At 52.4% G+C, this 22,075-nt stretch overlaps 1 protein-coding gene across 3 annotated transcripts in view; it reads right to left on the bottom strand.

Moving 5' to 3' along the window:
* Positions 1-22,075, bottom strand: part of RASA3 (RAS p21 protein activator 3) — an 85,679-nt gene that overhangs the window by 35,589 nt on the left and 28,015 nt on the right. For 2 of the 3 annotated variants that reach the window (XM_070471341.1, XM_070471343.1), the window contains exons 2-4: positions 18,186-18,303; positions 10,672-10,775; positions 993-1,087 (exon numbers count right to left, since the gene is read on the bottom strand). In XM_070471341.1, the coding sequence (XP_070327442.1) occupies positions 993-1,087; positions 10,672-10,775; positions 18,186-18,303 (317 nt within the window). Of the gene's footprint in view, positions 1-992; positions 1,088-10,671; positions 10,776-18,185; positions 18,304-20,527; positions 20,626-22,075 lie in introns of those variants that run through there. The other variant, XM_070471342.1, reaches the window with a different exon arrangement.

Below are 22,075 nucleotides of genomic sequence, written 5' to 3'. Positions count from 1 at the left end.
GATGTGGCCCGTGACCCTGCTGTTTGACCCCCGGGAAGGCCTCGTGGGTCCCCCTAGAGGATGTGGCCCGTGACCCTGCTGTTTGACCCCCGGGAAGGCCTCGTGGGCCCCCCTAGAGGATGTGGCCTGTGACCCTGCTGTTTGATCCCCGGGAAGGCCTCGTGGGCCCCCCTAGAGGATGTGGCCCGTGACCCTGCTGTTTGACCCCTGGGAAGGCCTCATGGGCCCCCCTAGAGGATGTGGCCCGTGACCCTGCTGTTTGATCCCCGGGAAGGCCTCATGGGTCCCCCTAGAGGATGTGGCCCGTGACCCGGCTGCTTACAAAACCCCGCGTTATGGTGAGGATGCCGAGGCCCAGAGCACCAGGGCCACGCTCTCCTGAGCACAGCACTGGCCCCGGGCTGCCACACTGCCCGCAGAGGCTCTGGTCCTGGAACTCCAGGCACAGCCTGGGCTCGGGGACAGGCTGACGAGGAGCACAGGCAGGGTCACCAGGGAAGAGAAGATGCAAGCAGGCCCCCCATCGAGCATCTCCTGGGCCCTGGGCCCAGGCAGCGGCCCTGCTGGGGGAGAAGCCCCGGGCCTGGTCAAGGTGGCACTCCCAGGTAACACATGACCGGGGCACTGGGTGGGCCCTGGGGACACTCAGGCCATGGGCCCTCATCACCCCTTCAGGCCTTTCTGGGGCAGGGAGCCAGGAACACGCGTGGGCGCCTCCAGTAGACACAGGCCCACAGCCTTAGGTTTTCTCACCTTATTCTCTTTTTATCTTCAATTATCTGTTATGGTCTTTTGCATTTTACATTTTTAAGCTGCACAACTAAGTCTGACAGCAACCAACGAACAAACAAAATGAACCACCCAGAAGGACACGCCGAGGGGGCAGTCTGCTAACCCTTGTTTCCACTGAAGACCAGAATCCTGCGTCTGTTTCTCTGGCCACAATCACCTCCACCTGAGGCACCTGGTCCTGTGGATTCCGCGAGCCTCACCTGCACTTCAGAGTCGGCGTCCACATGCTGTAGCTGGAACCACGTGTCCCTGTTGTGGTACTTCTGCAGGTCCTCTTTCTGGATGGCCACCTTTCCTGGAAGACCAACGCAGAGGAGACCAGTCACGAGGGGCCGATCTGCCCGCCTGACCTGCCCTGCCGGTAGGATCTCCACAGTCAGCGTCAGTCATCTCAGACGGAAACCCAGAATAGTGCATCAGGAGACGGACAATGCGGTAAGGTCACAGAGGCCACATTCTGTCTTGGAAGTGCCACGTCCACCCAAACACAGCCTGCCACTGCCATGGCGTCCACAGCCTGAACCTGGGTGGGCTCCTCCTCCCATGTCACCCAGACTGTGGCTCAGGGACACCTGGTGGAAATCCTACAGGTCGGAGGGGCGGCTCTGCCAGGGGTGCTGCCTGGGCCTGGGGCGGGATGTGTGGGATGGGGTGAGGGGGCAGGAACCCAAGACAGCCACATCGCAGCCCCTCCTGCCTCAACATCCATGCTGTGGCACATGGTGGGTGGTGTCTGCTGAGGACTTTGCTGCACATCCCCTGGAAATGTGTGTGCTTGCATGAGCCACGGCTGAGAACTCACGCATGTGCACACCTAGTGTGTGTGCTTGCCTGAGCCACGGCTGAGAACTCACGCGTGTGTACACCTACTGTGTGTGTGCTTGTGTGAGCCACGGCTGAGAAATCATGCGTGTGCACACCTAGTGTGTGTGTGCTTGCCTGAGCCATGGCTGAGAACTCACGCGTGTGCACACCTACGGTGTGTGCTTGTGTGAGCCACGGCTGAGAACTCACGCGTGTGCACACCTAGTGTGTGTGCTTGCCTGAGCCACGGCTGAGAACTCATGTGTGTGCACACCTACTGTGTGTGTGCTTGTGTGAGCCATGGCTGAGAACTCATGCGTGTGCATATCTAGCTCATGGGAGCATGCACAGTTGGTTCACACAGTGTGCATGTGTGTGCATTTAGCTTATATAGCATGCGTGCACACGTGTTCCTGTCAGGCCTGCGGGATGAGCTGGTTATCACCCTACCGGGTCTACGAATCAGTGTTTCTCAACATGTGATCATGGGCCCCCTGCATTGAAACAGCCGCAGGGCTTCCTAATGCAAGTTCCTGGGCTTGTTACAGATGAGAAAGCAGCTTCCGGGGTGGAGCAATCTCCAGAGGAATTCCTCCTGGAATCTGCATTTCCACAAAATCCCCAGGGAACTCCTGGGGTCCCAAAGTTTGAGGATGCCCACTCTCAACAGTTTTACGTTCCTGACGCAGGCTTGGTACTGAGGAGTCAGAACGTCAGTGAAAACATATACATAAATACACGTGTGTGATGTATATTACCTGGCACAGAATTGAGTATTTAAATATATATCTACAACCATCATGCATCATTCATTCACCTTTTTCTTTCCAAAAAAGCACATGGGCAGTTAGCAGATACATGCCTACGGCTTGGGGGGACAGAGGACATCAGGCTGCCCACATGTCCCCACACTCCGTGGCCTTGAGCATGGGGACCACACTGTCCACCACGGGAGGGGAGGTGGGAGCCTGGCCATGTAAGCAGCCCTGTACACGTGTGTGTGCACATGTACACACATGTCTTAAATACACAGTAAATCACATACAGAAATAGGAACAATAAAGGACAACATAAAATTACACGCTTTTTAAATTCAGTTGTTTCCTTTTGGAGCTCGGAACACACAGCCTAAATCAGGACCACAGTCTCGTCACCACAGGCAACACTAGTGAAGAGCCCGGAGCTGGCGGGCCAGCCCTGCCCTCACCCAGGACATACAGTCCTCCTTTCCCAGGAGGAGTGCTCCATCTTGGGCTTCCGCAAAGGTACATGCCGGCTCCCACAAGACAGGAGCACTGGCAGCCTCACAGGGAGGCCTGCCCCGTGGGTCCGCAAACCTTCTGTCCTCTCACTTCATCCAGCAGCCGTCTGGGGGCAGGCGGCAGGTCGCTGATGCGGCCTGGTCACTGAACAGATGGCCTGTCCTGTGAGGCTCTGGGTCTCCTGCCTCATCAGGCACCTTGCCTTCCTATCTTTCTGCCTTGTGCTTCTCCCAGACGCTGTCCCACCAGGCTCTCCCACGATGCACCCCCCTCTATGGCTCCCCTGGGACCTGCAGGCGGCCTCGCTGGGGCCTGGTCCCGTCTGCCAGGAGTGGGGAGGTTTGAGGAGAAGGATGCCCTGATGCTGGCTCTGGGGGCTCTGGACATGCACCCACAATATAGGCGGTGATATCAAAGCCAGAGCAGTGAGGAGGTGTCAGCCCCAGAGGGTCCTGCACAATCCGTACCCCCAGCCCCTCCTTTGTCTCGACCCTCCTCCGAAACCTGCTGTCCCTTCACTAAGATGTGCTGCTAACCCACGTCACCAGCTCCTCCTCATTGCTGAGGTGTCTCCCCGCCACATGTGCTTTAAGAGGAATTGAAAATGCTTGTTTCTTCTTGTTAGTCTGTCTTCTGTCTAGTTTTGCAAGGGCAGTTGAAGTACCCAGGTGGGTGAGACAAGGTCTCTGCCCTGCAGTTTTCACACCCTGGACTCCAGACATTGACAGATGCACCTGCCAGGCACAGTGGGAAGTTAGAAATGAAACAGGGACACGCCACCCCGAGAGCTGCGGTGGCTCAAGCCCAGCCCTCTGTGCACAGTGGACGCAGCAGGGCCAGCCCCAACCCCTGCTCACGTCAACCTCGCTGGCTCAGCTCCGGCCATGCAGAGCCGAATCCTGCCCACCATGGGCCTCACAGGGCACAGCACACAGGCTCAGATGCGGAGCCCATGCCAGGGAGGAGGCAGAGGGCGCCCGTCACACAGCAGCACAGGCTGCCGCAGAGAACAGGCCCCAGGAGAGCAGAGGACTCAAGTCACAGCCAGGAGGGCCTTCCTCCAGCCAGCGCCAGCGACCCACCCAGACTCCTCCCCTACCACCACGCCTGGTTTCGGGGGGCATCTCGCCAGGGTCTGACGTGGGTTCCCCCACCTCTGACCTGCTGTCAGCAGGCAGAGCCCCCAGGAGAAGACTGCTGCTTCTCTGCTTGGCTCCTACAAAACTCTACCCTTTTCCCTGATGGGAATATGACTTTGAGTCTTGCAGGCATAAAGCCACAAGAAACAAACATTTCTTGGAACTGAATTGGGCAACACATTTCATTGAAAAGGGATAAAGAAATTTTCAGACTCCATGATTAGTTCAGCTGGATAGGAGCGTTACATTTGAAGTTTGAGATTTTAAGTAACCACAGTGTTTTCAGGATTTTTTTACTGGAGTAGGGAGGAGTCACATATTTAATACTCAAACGACTTCTACAACTTACACATCAGTACTACTTTATTTTTCAAAGTACTTAATTTAAATTTAAGTGGGTAATACAGAAACAGAGAATAAAATCTGAAACATCCAAAAAGATATAAAATACAGCTAAGAATAAGTTTGTCTCTCCCCTGCTACAGAGATTCCACCTTGGGGTCACCTCTGTCACCAGCTGCCAGCCTGTCCTTCTAGAGGCTGACCACGTCAAGAACATACGGACGTGCACTCTTTACATGTGAGAGGCAGTTCTTCCACAGGCTGTCCTGGGGAGCACTGACCTGCAAACCACTTAAATGTGCCCAACGTGCCATAATCCATCGCTTCCCTGATTGATCTGGGTGACATCAGGTCACTATGTCCCCTGGGCCTCACCCACTCAGGAGGACAGACTCAGGACCCACTCAGGAGGAAAGGCGCACAGCTGTTCCACCACTAAAATTCCCATGTGTTACTTCCTCTGGTGGCACTGTACCTGCTGGGGTCTATTCAGAAGAGACAAGCGTGTCAGGTAGTTCAAGAAGCGGCATGTGATGGGGGGACAGGTAAGGCACAGGGGTGGGGGAAGGTGGGCAGCCAAGGGTGACACCTTCAGGATGGCAGCTAAGGGAGGACAGCTAGATGCCCCCCCAAGACAGGCGGGGGCAGAGACACTCGGCACTCCTGTTCACCCTGGGGTCTAGCAGGTGCACAGAGGCAGAGAGAGAAACAAGGGCCTGCAGACTCGAAGGGAAGAAATAAGCCTTTACTTACAGAATCTACAGGAAAAGCTAGTAGAGTAGCTGTGTTTAGCAAACCACAGAATACAAAGTCAGTACATAAAAATCAAGTATATTTGTGCATAGAAGCAATGACAGTGGAAACTGAAATTGAAAAGACACTAACACACACCCATAAAGTGATGGTTTTATGGCTTGAGCTTTTGGTGTACTACATGAGAAATCTTTGTCTACAGCATCAAAAACATAAATACAGGGATACATGTATATATAAATACACACACATGTACACACACATGTATAAACACAAATATAGGAATATATGTACATATAAACACACACACACATGTACATACACACACACTCCCCACACATATGTGTGTGTGCATGCAAGATGTGTATGCTGAAAACACATCACAAAATCCTGATGAAAGAAATTAAAGACCCAAGAACGTGGAGAGACATGCCATGCTGGAGGGTCTGAGACTCAATTTTCTTAAAGTGTTAATTCTCCCCAAATTAATCTACAGATCAATGTAATCTCAATTATCTTGGAAATTGAGAAGCAGATCAAAAATGTAAATGACAATTCAAAGGACCTAAAATAGCAAAACAAGTTTGGAAAAGGACAAAGCTGATGAGCTCAGAGGACTGATTTAAGACTTACTGTGAAAATACAGGAATTGAGACAGTGTGATATTGGTGTGAGGAAAGGAGTGCACATCAGGGGAACAGAACACAGAAGCCACAGGCAGACCCATGCGTGTAAAGTCAACTGATTCTCAAAAGATGTTACGGAAATTCAACTGGACATCTATAAGGAGAAAAACAAACCTTGTTATTTGTAAAATATACTTGAAATAGATCTAAATATAAGAACTAAAAACAAAAACTTTCTAGAAGAAAAAAACAGAAGATCCTCGCAACCCTGCGGTAGGAAAAGAATTCTTAGATATGACACCAAAAATACAAACTATAAAAAAAGTTTTTATAAATTGGAGTTCATCAAAATTAAAAACTTCTGCTCTTCAAAAGACACTAGTAAGAAAATGAAAAGACAAGCCACAGGCTAGAAGAAAATATCTGTAAATACACATCTGATAAAGGACTTGTATCCAGAATACAGTTTAAAAACTTTGAAAATCTCAACAAGAGAGCCCAATTAAAAGGGCAAAGATGTGAACAATTTACCAAAGGAGAGATATAGATGGTAAATCAGCACACGAAAAGATGCCCAAATAATTCTTCATTATGAAAAAACAGTAAAAAATACAGTAAGATACTACACACATATTAGAATGGCAAAAATGAACTGAAAATAAAGGAAGATGACACAAGTGCTAGACAGAACTGAAGACGGCGCATTAGGAAAGCAGAGTCAGTTTCTAACAGAGGGAAACACACTGCAGGGCATAAAAATCTTTCTTCTCCTACTCTCTCAGGTTCTCTGGCCTCTGTAATGAAAGAAAAATTAACAAGGGAAAACAGACAGGGTTATTAACATGTATCTCAGATACATGAGGGGAAGCCTGGCAACGAGTCACTCCAGGAGGCAGCAGCAACTCGGAGCATCTCCACCTAAAACAACAGTCACGGATTTTCAGAGGCGTGGTGACGCAGAGGAAGAGCTTCAGGGAACGAGGGGTCCAGAGGGCGCGCGACGTGGGGTCCTCGGGGGTCGCCTCCGGCTGATCAGGGTCGAGAGTTGTCCCGGGCTGCAGGGCAGAGAGATTTCCATGTGTCCGCTTCTTCTCGACTGCCTTCAGCTCAAACAATTCCTTATACCAAAATGGCCTATTAGAGACGGCAAATTCTGCTGTCTTCTAAAGCCTACAGAATGCCCCAGCAATCTCACTTCTAGGTATTTTCTAAGAGAAATAAAACCATTTGTCAACACAAACACCTAAACAAGAAAGTTGAGGGCAGCTTTGTTTACGTCACAAAAACCAGCACGCAACCCCACCCCCATCTGGTGATGAGTGGGCAGAAGCAGACTTCCCTGCGACGGGCACAGTGCACAGACTGCAGCTCAATAAACCAGCCTGCAGACAAGGGGCCCAAGGACTCACAGCAAGCCCCCGCCTTTCAGAGAAACGGCAGGACGCCCCTCACATCCTGACAAAAGTGGGGGACAGTGGGAGGAGCCCGGCCCAGCACGGCCAGCCCCACCAGCCACCCTCCCAGAGCCGGCGGCCCTGACCACACTGGCACGAGCATCTCTGCAGCCTCCCTGGGCACCCGGGACCCGGCCTGTGGGGGGGCCCACATGGGGGCCGCATGGGCAGAACCGGGCGCCGTGCCATCAGATCACACGGCAGATGTGAGAAGCCGGTGACACTGTGCTTGTTTCTGTGACACAAATTTATACCCTAGAATGTGGTTTCTCATCCTGGTAACAACATAATTGCTAGTCATAACTTTAAATTACCCCTGGAGATCAGACAGCCTCTTATTTTTATGGCTGTGAGAACAATTTTGAAAACTCTAAATCTGGTTGCACCCTGACACATCCCAATTTTAAAGCCACCAGGAATTGCTAAACCATAATTTTGCTAGTTATCTTTAAAAATAGCAGGTGCCTTAAACAGAATGATTAATAAACATCTTTGTTGTTCAACTCGCTCAGTCATGTCCAACTCTTTGTGACCACATGGACTGCAGCACACCAGGCTTCTCTGTCCTTCACCGTCTCCCAGAGCTTGCTCAAGCTCATGTCCATCTAGTTGGTGATGCCATCCAACCATCTCGTCCTCTGTTGTCCCTTTCTCCTCCTGTCTTCAATCTTTCCCAGCATCAGGGTCTTTCCCAATGAGTCAATCCTTCGCATCAGGTGACCAAAGTATTGGAGTTTCCGCTTCAGCATCAGTCCTTCCAATGAATATTCAGAACTGATTTCCTTTAGGATGGACTGGCTGGATCTCCTTGCAGTCCAAGGGCCTCTCAAGAATCTTCTCCAACACCACAGTTCAAAAGCATCAATTCTCTGGTGCTCAGCCTTCTTTATGGTCCAACTCTCACATCCATACATGACTACTGGAAAATCCATAGCTTTGACTAGCTAGAACTTTGTTGGCAAAGTAATGTCTCTGCTTTTTAATATGCTGTCTAGATTGGTCATAGGTTTTCTTCCAAGGAGCAAGTGTCTTTTAATTTCATGGCTAGTGACCATCTGCAGTGATTTTGGACCCCAAGAAAATAGTCTGTCACTGTTTCCATTGTTTCCCCATCTATTTGCCATGAAGTGATGCCATGATCTTTGTTTTTTGAATTTGCTGAGTTTTAAGCCAGCTTTTTCACCCTCCTCTTTCACTTTCATCAAGAGGCTCTCTGGTCCCTCTTTGCTTTCTAAAATAAGGGTATGTTACTGCATACCTGAGGTTATTGATGTTTCTCCCACCAAACTTGATTCCAGATTGTGCTTCATCCAGCCTGGCATTTTGCTCCATCAGGTAACACGTCACATTCCAAACCCACTGCTCTGTTCGCTTTCCTCCTTGAACAAACCCTGGTGTGTCCAGCATCAGCTGGACAGAGACACCCCCGTCACTGCGCAGGGAGCCCAAGGCCACGGGAAGTGAGGTCCGGTGGACACAAAAGAGCCGCTCCAACAGTGACAGTGAACATAGCATGCACCGAGGGGCAGCCTCTTGCTGAGCAGGGTCTTGGCCAACGGTGGTGGCCACACGGGCACCGGGGAAGGGCCTGCGGTGGGCTCCAGCTCGGGAGGCACCAGACAAGGGCACCTCTCAGTAGAGGCTGGAGCCCATGTCTGGCCTCGAGGAGGAACCACCAGGGCTTGACAGCTGCTAAGGGTTCATTCGGGCACCATCCTGAGGGCAAAGGTGGCCAGGCCTACAGAGTGAGTGGCATGAAAGTGCCCCCCGCCTCCCCCACATGGAAAACCTTCCGGATCGAGAGTTAAAGGTCCTGCTGAAAGCCCAACCACAGCTCCATCTTAAACAAGTCAAGTTATGAATTGCCTGAGTTCCTGTGTGATCCAGGCCATGCACTTGTCGAACAGACCCTGGTGACCTCAACTTAAAACTCAGCAGTTTCCAAGAATGCTACTTGTTGTCCAGACCCAGTAACCAGCATCTGCATCTTGACAAGTGTGGGAACCTCTGATCCATGTGCTGGGAACTCTGCTAGACGCTTCCTCAAAGGACCTCAGCGCCAGCACTGCCTTCAGACTTTTTCTGAGGGCTGCTGGCCTAGACACAAACACCCTTGACCAGTCACGTGTGGGTGGTAAGTGGAGTGAGCCAGACGCCCCAGGAGTGGGTGGGAGACTGCAGGGTCAGGGGCTGTCAGAGTCAACCGCTCTGCCCCAGAGCAAGCACTGAGACTGCTCCCACCAGGAGCAGCCAGGCCACCAACGATCAGCTGGATCCCGAGGCTACAGCTGAGCTCGTTTTGGGGGCTTGGGTCTCTGGGGCCAAGGGAACTGATAGGGCTTTCCTGGGACAAAGGTGCACCCCCCAAAGGGCAGCTCTGGGCTGCTCCCCATTTAAGATGGGCCTCACTCTCTCCAGGATGCTGGTGCATCTGGGACTCTGACACCTCTGAGAGTGCCTGAACATCTTTGAGAGTCCCCAACAACCCCTGAGAGCATTCCAACACCCTTGAGAGCACCCCAACACCCCTGAGAGCACCCAACACCTCTGAGAGCACCCCAACACCCCTGAGAGCATCCCAACACCCCTGAGAGCACCCTAACAGCTGAGAGCACCCCAACACCCCCTGAGAGCACCCCAACACCCCTGAGAGCACCTCAACACCTCTGAGAGCACCCCAACACCCATGAGAGTACCTCAACACCTCTGAGAGCACCTCAACACCCCCTGAGAGCACCCCAACACCCCTGAGAGCACCTCAACACCTCTGAGAGCACCTCAACACCCCCTGAGAGCACCCCAACACCCCTGAGAGCACCTCAACACCTGAGAGCACCCCAACACCCCTGAGAGCACTCCAACACCTCTGAGAGCACCCCAACACCCATGAGAGTACCTCAACACCTCTGAGAGCACCCCAACACCCCTGAGTACACCAACACCTCTGAGAATACCCCACTAGTTCTGAGAGCACCCCAACACCCATGAGAGTACCTCAACACCTCTGAGAGCACCTCAACACCCCCTGAGAGCACCCCAACACCCCTGAGTACACCAACACCTCTGAGAATACCCCACTAGTTCTGAGAGCACCCCAACACCCATGAGAGTACCTCAACAACTCTGAGAGCACCTCAACACTTCTGAGAGCACCCCAACACCTTGAGAACAGCCCCCCATAGGTGGGTGCTGGGTGTCAGGGAGAGGCAGGGGCTGGGGTGGTTGGAGGAGCCCTCGGGAATCATTTGGGGGCAGGTCCAGGGACCCCACTCTAGCCCTGAGGGACGGCTCCAAAGGTGTTTCCATGAGCTCGTGGGGTGTTGCCCCACACCCACTGATGGCCAGCCGGGGACAGCCAGCAAGGGCAGGTGAGACGCTGGTGCAGTTCTCTGGCTCAGATGGGGTGTCCAGGAGATGCCCCAGTTCCTCCAGAACAAGTCCCCATTCAGAAGAGGAGGAGAAAATGAAGAATACACCTGGTTGGTTGGTCGGGACCTACCTATGATGGAATCCCTCCGGAAAACGTCTCGATCAAAAATATAAAAGGACAGGTGACGGAAACTCCGCGGAATCTCGCAGTAGAAGTCCTCTCCATAGAAGGGGCTAGACGGAGACAGAGGGACACTGTTAGACTCTGTGAGCCACGTCCCCAGTCCTGGGGCGTACCGGGGCTGGGGGAGACCATCCTGGGGTGTCAGTCCTGGAGGGCACTAGTCCTGGGGGTGTCATTCCTAGGGAATCAGTCCCAGGGTGTTAGTCCTGGAGGGGAATAGCCCTGGGGGTGTCAGTCCTGGGGGACATGAGTTCCTGGGTGTGTCGGTCCTGGAGGGGACCAGGCCTGGGGGTGTCATTCCTAGGGAATCAGTCCTGGGGTGTCAGTCCTGGAGGGGACCAGTCCTGGGGGTGTCAGCCCTGGGGGACATGAGTTCCTGAGTGTGTCAGTCCTGGAGGGGACCAGCCCTGTGGGTGTCAGTCCTGGGGGTGTCATCCTAGGGGGATCAGTCCTCAGCGGGGAGCACAAGGTTGGGCTATCACGGTCCAGGCCACTCCCTCTTGGTCAAGGGAAAGCCCACAGTGTCTCTTTGTGGGGACAGAGTTGGAAGCATTTTTCCAAGATAAAGGAAGCTGTGGATGGTGGGGAGCAGGGTGAGACTCCCTCGTGTGCCTGTCAGACGGTCTCTCCTTTCTGGGGGACCCAGGGGGCCACACAGCTCCAGCCCGCCCTGTTGGCACCTTTGCCCAGGCAGCTCTACACACAGGTCATAGAGGCACGGTTGCAGGCTTCTCCAGATAAAGGGAATGTGCAGCCCAGGGACCAGTTGGCCTGAACTATGGCTGTATGACAAGGGTTTAATACCAGCAGCGCCCTGCCCTGAGGTCAGCCAGAGTGCCTTCCTTGCTAATTACAGGGAGAAGTTCAAAAGCATATTCCCCTTTCCCTGAGCCCAGATGTGCAAACACCTCCCTCTGCCAGCGGTCATTTCCCACTCCCCACCCCCCAACACCATGCCAGGCTGGCACCGCACCGCCCCCACCAGGGCCAGCCTTGAAAAAAGAACTTGGTTTTCCCCTTTCTTGCTGTCCTATGTCCAAACATGGGCATCCGTTCCCCAGGTCTGGGGCAGGGGGGAGGGGAGGGCAGGAGCCACGGAATAGAGCGGAGCCTCCCATGAGCCCCAGATGCGCCACAGGGCAGCCCACACAGAGCCCGGGGTCCAGAAGTGGGCTCAGGACCACCCTGCAGTGCAGCGAGAGCCAGAAGCCACGCAGGCAGGGCCAGGCCTCCAGAAAGGGCGCCGGCCAGATCAAACAGCTCAGCGTCTGGCTAATAACTGCACGTTGGTTAAGCCATTCCCTAAAACCTGGAGTGAAATTCATTAAGCCAAACACCGTATCCAAGCATCCACAGGAGACGAGTCAAGAAGGGCAGGGCCAGCATCCACAGGGCCAGTGCTACGGGGGGTGGTCTCACCTCACCCACAGCCGCCCCAGAGCTGGGATGCCCAGCCACCCCGGGCATGATCTTGCTCAGCTCCCAGAGGCAGCAGAAACTCCTTCTAGCTTCTTCAGAGTCCCTCTCGCACTTCCTCTAAACGGTTTTAAACTCCTTTAAAATCGCCATGCAGTATGGCCCTCGGCGCCTGTGAGCATGCATTATGACAGCTTCTGTTTGAGGCTCCCAGATCCTCTCCAGAAGCTCAGGTTCCCCCAGTCAGGGGTCATGGCCAGAGCGCAGGGCAGGCCAGCTTCCAGAGAGAAAGCCGCTCCATCCACACAAGGGTGTGGACAGTCAGCCGCACCTCTCTGGCCGCTGCTCACATCTGCATGAGACTGTGGGCAGGGCCCGTGGCCAGGGCAGCTCCTCTCCCCTCCCAGACTGTCTTCCTGCCTGGAAGCCCCTGCTCACGTGGGGTCTACCACCCAGCTCACATCCCACAAGGGGCCCCCCACACCCCCCAGGGAAATCATGTGTCCTCACCAACAAGTCACACCTGGATGGCCCTTTTCCCTAAAGCAACTGAGCCACCAGACCCCAGAAGCTTCAGCAAGGCCCCGAGGGAAGGAGGGTATCGGGGAGACCCCTGGGGCGAGGGGTCAGCAGCCTGGGAACCCCTGGGGGAGCCCAGGGGTCCCATTAACTGACCCCCAGACTGCCCAGCCCGCAGGCCCACAGGGACGGACTGACCCCTCAGAGGGGCGGACGGGGTGCAGCCACGGTCTCTCCTGCAGGGCCCTGGCCTGGTTGATGCCTGGACACTGTGGTCAGCAGGGCGTCTGGGAGCTCAGAGAGAAGTCCCCCATCCTGAGACTCAGGGGCTCAGGGAGGATGGAGAAGGTGCTGGGGGGATGCTCTGAGCTGCAGGCCCGCCCTGGACCAGACAGCCCCCAGGACTACAGGGGGAGGGTCCCCCTAGAGCCCCCTGGGACTGTGGGGGGAGGGTCCTCTCAGAGCCCCCGGGACTGTGGGGAGGGTACCCTCAGAGTCCCCGGGATTGTGGGGAGGGTCTCCCTAGAGCCCCCGGGACTGTGGGGGGAGGGTCCCCCTAGAGCCCCCGGGACTGTGGGGGGTATACCCACTCCAGGTGGTATGGAACGTCTGGACCTGAGACCTGCATTGCTGTCAAAAATACTTTAAGCTTTAACCTGAGAAATTAGAGAGAAAAATGTAAGCAAAGAAGATGTTATTTGTACAGTCTCATAATGTCAGTTGCTGTTTTCTAGTCAACAACTTGGTTTTCATTAAAAACATCTGAGAAAATGACATCTTTCCCCTCAAACCACAGACTTCCTCTCCCCTGTCACACCCTAACCCCAAACAGCTTCTCCCTCGGAAGACTGCGGAGGCCTTTCTGGGTCTAGTCACTCCCATCACACAAAGCTCTATTTTCCATGCAATTTGCCTCTCTTGGAAGGAACAGAAGGACCCTCTCAAGTCACTGACCCTCATGCTCCCTCTGGCTGCAAACCGGAAGCTCACGCCCACCCACTAGGGAACAGCCTTTCATTTGGGAAAGTCCTTGGCAAGAGCGGCCGACCGAGATTCTGTAATTACAGCCCAATCAATGCTCTAGCTCCTCCTCCCTGCGGTCCAGAAAGCGGTTATTTAAGAAACTTCTAATTACGTAAAAGGACAATACCTACAAACAAAAGAACAAAACACCACCTGTGATCCCACTACTCAGAAATGATAACCACACTGGCCTTTAGCTCCTCACACTCCAGGCCATTTTGAGAGCATCCCAAGGTTTAAGCAAAAAGGTCTCTTACTATGAATGCAACTTTGTCACCTGCCTTCCTTGCTCGACAGACACAGCCAAACACGGGCAGGATGTGCCCGCCGTGCACTCGGCAGGGCCCGGGGTCAGGGCTGCAGGCCCACAAGGTCGCACAGCCAAGGCCTGGGGGGTGGGGGAGGAAGCACAGCACACCCAACACAGCCGCCCCTGGGGGAGGCGAGGGTGGGAGCAGGAGCCCCTTCCAACCCGCCCTGTAGAAGCGGACAGCGTCATCCTCAAAATGATCACTTATGTGGACCAGTGGAAAGAAAGATCTGCCACTTCGTGGAACGCTCCCGCACAGGACCAGACCAGCCCAGCTCTGAAGCGAAAGTCGTGCGGTCGCGGCCAACTCTGCAACCGCATGGGCTACACAGCTCATGGAATTCTCCAGGCCAGAACACTGGAGTGGGGAGCCTTTCCCTTTTCCAAGGGATCTTCCCAACCCAGGGTTCAGACCCGGGTCTCCGGCATTGTAGGCGGATTCTTTACCAACTGAGCTATGAGGGAAGACCCTCAAGAGTTCTGTTTCACTTTGTGTGTGTGTGTGTGCCCGTGGCATCAACATGCTCCTTTCACTGGATAAGGTGATGGGTTCCTCCACGGGCAGCCTTCAGCCCCATCTGCCCCATCTGTCCCAGCCCGGGGACCCCAGGATGCCTCTGCAGGTGCACCGTGGCCCCAAGCAGGGAGCCATCCAGCCCCAACCCTGACGGCCCAGGTTCACAGAGCCTTAACATTTAAATTAAAGGTAAAGAAATGATGATTTGTCATTTAAATGATGAAAAAGTATGGCTGTAAGAAGTTAAATGTGAACCAGTCCACTTGCAACATCAGGAAGATGCTGCTCTTGGGAGGGAAGAAACTATTCCCGAATCACCTGCTGGAGGTGGCCTGGGATGGACAGAGGCTGGTTTCCCCCGAGACATCCGACCCTGAGAGTTCCCCAGGACATGTGAGTCCAGGTATCTGTGTTCACTAAACTTTGCTCGCTGACATTCTGCAAACTCTGCAAGTCTATTCCTGCTATCTATTGCTTCTCTTGGGAAATGCACATGATGCTTTATTCTTGTGTCCTCTGTGCATTTTTCTCCTCTGAGCACAAGTTCCCTCGAACGTTATACTGCAGAATCCGGAGACGTGGGTTGAAGGAGAAGACTGGATTTGCTTTCAACTGGCTCATCATTGCCTCAGCGGGTGTTACAAACCACTAACCCTGGACTGTATTAATATACGTGCGTGGACTGTGGTTTCCAGACCACAGATGTATGGATTCAGGCTACACACTCACAAGAGCCAGCTCTGATTTCAAGCGTTTGGCACTGAGTGGAGGCAGTTTCCCTTGCTAACTTCTTTAATAGAGCAGGTTACTTGCTTTTACCCTTACACTGCAGAATCAAGATCTGGGAGACCAGCTTGGCCCCCACCAGTGTGAGTAAGATTTTTGCCTCAATGCTAAACACAGTCATATTAGAAACCATTTTTTAAACTGAGGTATAGTTAATTGACAACGTGTTAGTTTCAGGTTCACAGCAAAGTGATTCACACACACACATATTCTTTTTCAGATTTTCTTCCATTATAGGCTATTGCAAGATATTGAATATAGTTCTCTGTGCTTACAAGAGGTCTTTGCTGTTTATCTGTTTTACATATAGTGGTATGTATACGTTAATCGCTCTCTGCCCTCCCCTGTCATGCCCTTTGGTAACCATCAGCTTGTTTTCTATCTGTCTATTTCTGGTTTGTAAGTAAGTTCATTTGTATCTTTTTTTTTAAGATTCCACATGTCAGCAATACCATATGATATTCATTTTTCTGTCTGACTGACATCACTGAGTGTGACAATCTCTTGGTCCATCCATGTTGCTGCAAATGGCATTCTTTCATTCTTTTTTATGACTGAGTAGTATTTCATTGTGTGTGTGTGTGTGTGTGTGTGTGTGTGTGTGTGTGTGTACCACACCTTCTTTATTTATCTGTTGATGTGCATTTTGGTTGTTTGGATGTTTTTACTATTGTAAACAGTGCTGCAGTGAGCACTGGCATGCATGCATCTTATTGAACTATGGCTTTCTCTGGATATACACTCAGGACTGGGACTACTGGATCATACAGTAGTTCTGTTTTTAGTTTTTTAACTAAAAAAACAACTTGTGTCTTGCATCATTTAGTTTTGATTTGCTTTCCTCTAATAATTAGCAATGTTGAACATCTTTTCATGTGCCTGTTGGCTATCTGTATGTCTTTGGAGAAATGTCTAGGTCTTCTGCCCATTTTCTGATTGGGTTGTTTGGTTTTTTGATATTAAGCTATATGAGCTGTTTATATATTCTGGAAATTAACCATTTGTCAGTAGTGTCATTTGCAAATACTTTCTCTAATTCCATAGGTTGTCTTTTCATTTTGCTTATGGTTTCCTTAAAAAAGGAATCAAAAACTATGCAAAAGTGTTTAAGTTTAGCTAGGTCCCATTTGCTTATTGTTTCGTATATTTTTAGGGTCTTGGAATTATTTTGCGCAAATGTGTCTATTTCTTATCAGCTTTAAATTTCTGCTTTCAGCACTTCTGGCCTTATCTTATATATTAGATCAGCACTCAATAAATATTACTTGAGCTAATGAATACATTAACCTTAAAAGCTAGGATATTAACACTGCCTGTGCGGGAAGCATAAATGCTGAGTGAGGGTCAGAAGGAGCGTGTGCTCTGGGCCCTCCTGGAGCTACCCAGCCCCCCTGGATTTACCCAGCCCCCCCTGGAGCTACCCGGACCTCCTGGAGCTACCCAGCCCTCCTGCGGTACCCGGCCCCTGGGCCCGCTTCCGGGGCTGCCCTGGTTCTGGCTGCACCACAGGGAGCTGCCCCACCCGGACGACACCGCTGCACCCAGCTTATGTGCAGCCCGCAGTCTCCCCTCTCTGCCCCCAGAGCACAGTGTCTTGTGCCACTAAAACCAGAAAGTATGGTTTCTATTTCTAAACTCATAAGAAATATTTTTAGGACTGGTCCTCACTTCTTGCCCTCACCTGAGGCAGAGTTTCCTCAACAGATTCACTTCCCAGAGACCCTCACCCAGCAGCCCAGTTTCACAGGGATCAATGTTAATTCTCTAGGTTTATGATTCTCTAACAGAGACTATTTAAACACAGAAGGACTCCTCTCGTGGGGAGCTCACAGAAATAACCCTTGCAGGTTATCCCAAAGCCACAATTGACTCTTGACAAATTCCTCAGTCTTCTTTTGCTTCAACAAATTCCTTCAGAGGATCCGGAGTGTGGACTGAAATAACACAGGGCCTCGGGAGCCACCCTGCTAATGTGGGCAGCGACAGGGCAGATGGTAAAGGGAAGTGTCTCCACATTTCGGGGGCAGGAGATCTTAATAGTTTCTAAAACTTAAGTTCATTAAGTCATCAGAACGTGCTGTTTGTTCCCACTTAGAAGCAGCAATAAGCAAGGATATAATTCATCTGCTAAAAATGTTCTCAAGCCCAAAATAGCTCTGTGGATGGACCCACACAACCCACAGTTCTAAGCTCGAGGGTGGGGCCGCAGCCAGAACCTCTGTCTTGTGCTAGTCAGGACCCCACCCGGCTCTGCTGTTTCTGCAGACCCACACCCCTGCCACACCCACGGGGGGGGGGGGGGGGGGGCAGCAAGGCGCCGCCCCCAGCATGCTGTGACCACAGGCTACAGTTCCCACCCTGGGGTGGGGCACCTAGGGTGGAGTCAGGGCCAGGGGGCCTGGGGCTGGTGGGAAATGCGAATCACACCCCGCCAGAACCAACCGGAACCAACGGGGCTTGAACAGTCTCTGGGGGATTCCTACACAAGCTGACCTGTTTCTTCTGCTGCAAACTCCTCTGTCTCCAGGCCTGAGCACTCCCTTTCTCACCTCCCCCCCCCCCCCAAATTCCATCAGCAAACGCTCTTGAGGCCTCTGACCTCTGTGGGCAGTGACTTCTACACTCATCTTGAGCCTCTTTAGGAAAAGGAAAATGGTAAAAAAAAGCTTCCCAATGTTTATGCTCTGAAATCCTTGATCTGCTGCACCAGTTCATCTGGACTTAGGAAGTTCCTACCCGCCTCCCAGCAGACAAAAGCCTCTGCTCCATCCTCCCACCCAGTCCTGGACACTAGGAGCATTCAGGGACCATCATCATAACCGCCCAGTGAGCCAAGAAACAAGGAGATGAGGGATTATCAGCATCAAACAGAGCAGCAGCAAACATTACCAGAGTGATTTCTCCACGATTTTGGTCCTGAAAACCTCCTCCTGGTCTAGGTTCACGGTGCAGTAACAATCACGCATCTTGTTTGGCCCCGGGTATGTGGGAAGGTTTTTGGCTTCACCTAAAAGTAAATGTAAATCTATCATCAGTTTTGCATGGAATTATTTAGTCTCCTAGTTAATCTCAGACACCTTTCCCAATGATGGGTTTATTCCACAGCAAGGCACCTGCTCGCTTCTGTATATTCTGTACATTTTCTTGTCACCACCAGTCAAAGTGCTGAAGAAAAACCATTTGTACTGTTACATGAAAGTGACATACATTAACCTCTAAAACAATGGATTCCTGTAAAAGTAGGGATCCATCAGAAATTAACGATTGCTTCCTTTTACCCACATTCAGTCAGTTCAGTTCAGTTGCTCAGTCGTGTCCAACTCTCTTGCAGCACGCCAGGCCTCCCTGTCCATCACCAAATCCTGGAGTTTACTCAAACTCATATCCATTGAGTCAGTGATTAGTCCCTTTAATATTTTTAATGTTTAAATCATTGTGTGTGTTAATCACTCAGTCGTGTCCAACTATTTGCGACCACATGGACTGTAGCCCACCAGGCTCCTCTGTCCATGGAATTCTCCAGGCAAGAATAGTGGAGTGGGTTGCCATTTCCTTCTCCAGGGGATCTTCCCAACCCAGGGATTGAACCTGCATCTCCTGCATTGCAGACAGATTCTTTACCATCTGAGCCACCAGGGAAGACCTTAAATTATTAAGATACTCAGAAATTTAAAAATATTCTCAGTCACCTTTAAGGGTACGGCTCAGCAGCATCCTCCGTTAACTACAGCGCACTGCACAATCAACCTCAGGAACTCTTCCATCTCACAAACTGAACTCTTCATCCACGAGACAGCAAGCCCCATCTCCCCTCCTGCAGTCCACCCTCCAGCTTCTGTCTCTGTGACCCTGGCGATCCAGGGACCTCACAGAAGTAGGATCACCATGTTTGTCCTTCTGGGTCCGGCTAATGCCACTCAGTGCCATTCTTTCTCGAGGCTGACACTTTGCTTATCTATTAATCCCCAGGTCTCTTTTTATTCTGATTGATTTGATAGTATTAGGTCAAAGCTGGGGCAATAACCAAGGATCACAGAGTCGGGAGCGACTGAAGTGACTCGGCGTGCACACACAAACAACAGCGCGAGCGAGGAGAAATCCAGGGGACCAGCTGTGCCCCTGCCTCCCCTGCGCGCTGGGAGAAAAGGCACGAGCCACAGGCAGCCTGGTGCCACCAGCCCATGGCGCCTTTGACCCTGGGTCTGACTGGAGACCGCCGGCAAAGTCCCACCTGCTGGGCCCTCTGCCAGGAGCCGGGGTGAGCTTGCTGCGGGCCACCGCGGCCCTTTGCTTGTGGACCAGGTGGGAGCAGAGGGGGCTTCTCCTCCCAGGTAAGAAGGAAGGAAGCCCCTCAAGGAGCTCCTGCCTCCCAGGGGCCTCCTGTTCCCCAGACGCAGGGCCAGGAAGGGGGCCGGGTCTGAGCACCCAGCACCGCCGGAGGAGTCCCAGGCGGCGACACCTGCCAGTACCACCCAGGGGCCGCACCCCCACCCTGGTTAGAGCTGACGGAAAAACAACAACAACAGAAACCAAACCGAAACCAGAGCAGAAGCTCCTCAGAGCTCGGCACCCAGAACGGCCACACCTACACCCCACAAACACATAGACTCTGCTCTCGGGGAAACACGCAGTTTGCAGCTTCCTGCCGCAGCCTCTGACGGGCAGAGGCGAGTTTGCGAGCCCGAAGCCTCTCTTTCAAGCTTCTCATTAACGTCATCACTTGGGACGGAGGAGAGCAACAGGGTAAAGAAGTCATGCAATAACCGAGTAATGTTTTCTGTGCCAATAAATCGAGTGTTCTGAGGCTTTCTAGCAGCCCCGGCTGCAACCTGAACACACACACCTGCTGCACTCCGGGACCTGCCACACACGTGCCTGGGACCCCAGGCCTCCCCTCTGGGCCTCAGCTTCTCAACCATGGGGCGTGAGGACACACGTCCCAGGTTCCTCTAACTCAAAAGCTTCTGTGGGGTTTTCCTTCGCGAATCGTCAGGGAATCATCAGTGACTCAGATGGTGAAGAAAAAGAAATAACCAATGAATGTTTTCCTATGATTACCCCCAAGACACCTCAATGCTGCAAGGCCCTGGACACCAGGCCACTCCAGGGGAGTTGGGCATAGAAACACAGACAAGCTGAGAAGGGCACGTGATTCCAGGCAGCTTCCAGCCCTGTCATGAAGTGTCTAGAGACAGATTTTCCGTAGGCTCCCGGCAGACGCAAGCACTCACATGTACTCACGCAGGTGCATGCAGACCGTGACGAAACGCATCCGAAGGGGCCCATCAACTTCCTGCCCGCTTCCCGAACTGGTGCTCACAAACCTTCCCCCGAAACCACTCTGACTTCCCTGCTGACACTGCTAGGATGTGACTGCACTTCCTGTTGGAATTTTTTTTGCAAGAAATGAGATATTTAGCTGCAAGTGCCTGTGTTTCTTAAAAGTAGAATTAAATCTTTTTTTAAAAGTTTTACTGGAGATGGCCTCTAGTAGAAGACACAGGACGGGGATTTTTCCTGTTTATTCTCCCAAGAACCTCAAAACACAAGCAGCAGCAGTTGACACTTCTCTTCAAGAACAGAAGAGATGGAAGTGCCTTCTCTGAACAACCAGTTAAAACTGTGAGATGCTGAACATGGCCTCCCACCCCCCACCCCACCCCCATGGTTACAGAAACATCCTGGTTGCTATGACGATGGCAACATCAGAGACCAGCCAGGCGCCGAAGCCAATGTTAACAAGTGACTCAGGCCAGGAGGGCTGGGAGGAGGCCCGTACCCCGTCTGGCCACGTCGTCCGCCTGGCCCTGCACCTGGGGACCCTGCCACGGCCACAGGGCAGGGGCAGGTCCCGGCCTCACTAGAGCAGAGGACGTCTCTTCCATGTGTGTCCCTTATGCCACAGGCTGGAGGTCGTTTTCTTCCTGACTACAGATTATGGGGCCTTTTCGCCCCTCAAATGAGAAGATAGATGTGTTCTTTTTTCTCATGTGTGGAGCTGTCTACCTAAGAAGGCAAAGTCACGCCTGGTATTCAGTAGGTGCTGATTACTTGATAAATGAATGGATAGATAAAAGCCTGCAAAGAAAAAGGAAAGTAAACTCTGGTTTCATTCTAAGAGCCAAATAAGTCACATTACCAAACGTGTTCCTCCTGTTAACCAAAATGTATGCTGTTCACCCAGAATGACTATCTGCTGGTGGCTTTGATTCAGACAGCAAATTTGTGCCAAGTATCATCTCTGAATGCTGAATTTACTGACAGACATAAAAGGCGGCACCTAAAAACCAGTAATAAATCAGCGCTGAAGCAGCAAACCTGTTTCTAATTAAGGTGTCAGGCCGTGGTTCCTGGCCACTGCTGGCCACGCTCCCCGCACACTCCAGGTGATCACAGCCAGAAAGACACAGCCCCGCAGACAGCTAGTCTCCACCCTAACCTGGCAGAGGGGTGGGCCTCCTGCGGGCCGTGGGTGGTCTCCACAGCTCCACCAGGTTCAACCCAGACCAGGAAGCCCACTGCCCTGTAGGGGCAGCAGTGTGGTCTGCACCCCAAGAGGCTGTTGCTGGTCCAGCCGGCCCGGCCCCCACGTGCACAGGTTCCCCTCCGAGCGGCTCTGACCTCGGCTGCTGCCCTCACCCGCCCCCGGGAAGACTCCCAGCAGTGAGCCGGGGCCTCAGGTCTGCCGTGTCCACGAAGCACGGGGCCTCTGCTCTGCCCTACTATGTAGGCTGGCCCTCAGCTCAGTCACAGACAAAGTCTGTAACCACATGTGACCA

This window comes from Odocoileus virginianus, chromosome 8 (genome assembly GCF_023699985.2).
Source record: "Odocoileus virginianus isolate 20LAN1187 ecotype Illinois chromosome 8, Ovbor_1.2, whole genome shotgun sequence".
NCBI lineage: Eukaryota > Metazoa > Chordata > Mammalia > Artiodactyla > Cervidae > Odocoileus > Odocoileus virginianus.
The sequence above is the reverse complement of the archived record's forward strand: the minus strand, read 5'-3'. Positions and strand labels throughout refer to the sequence as shown.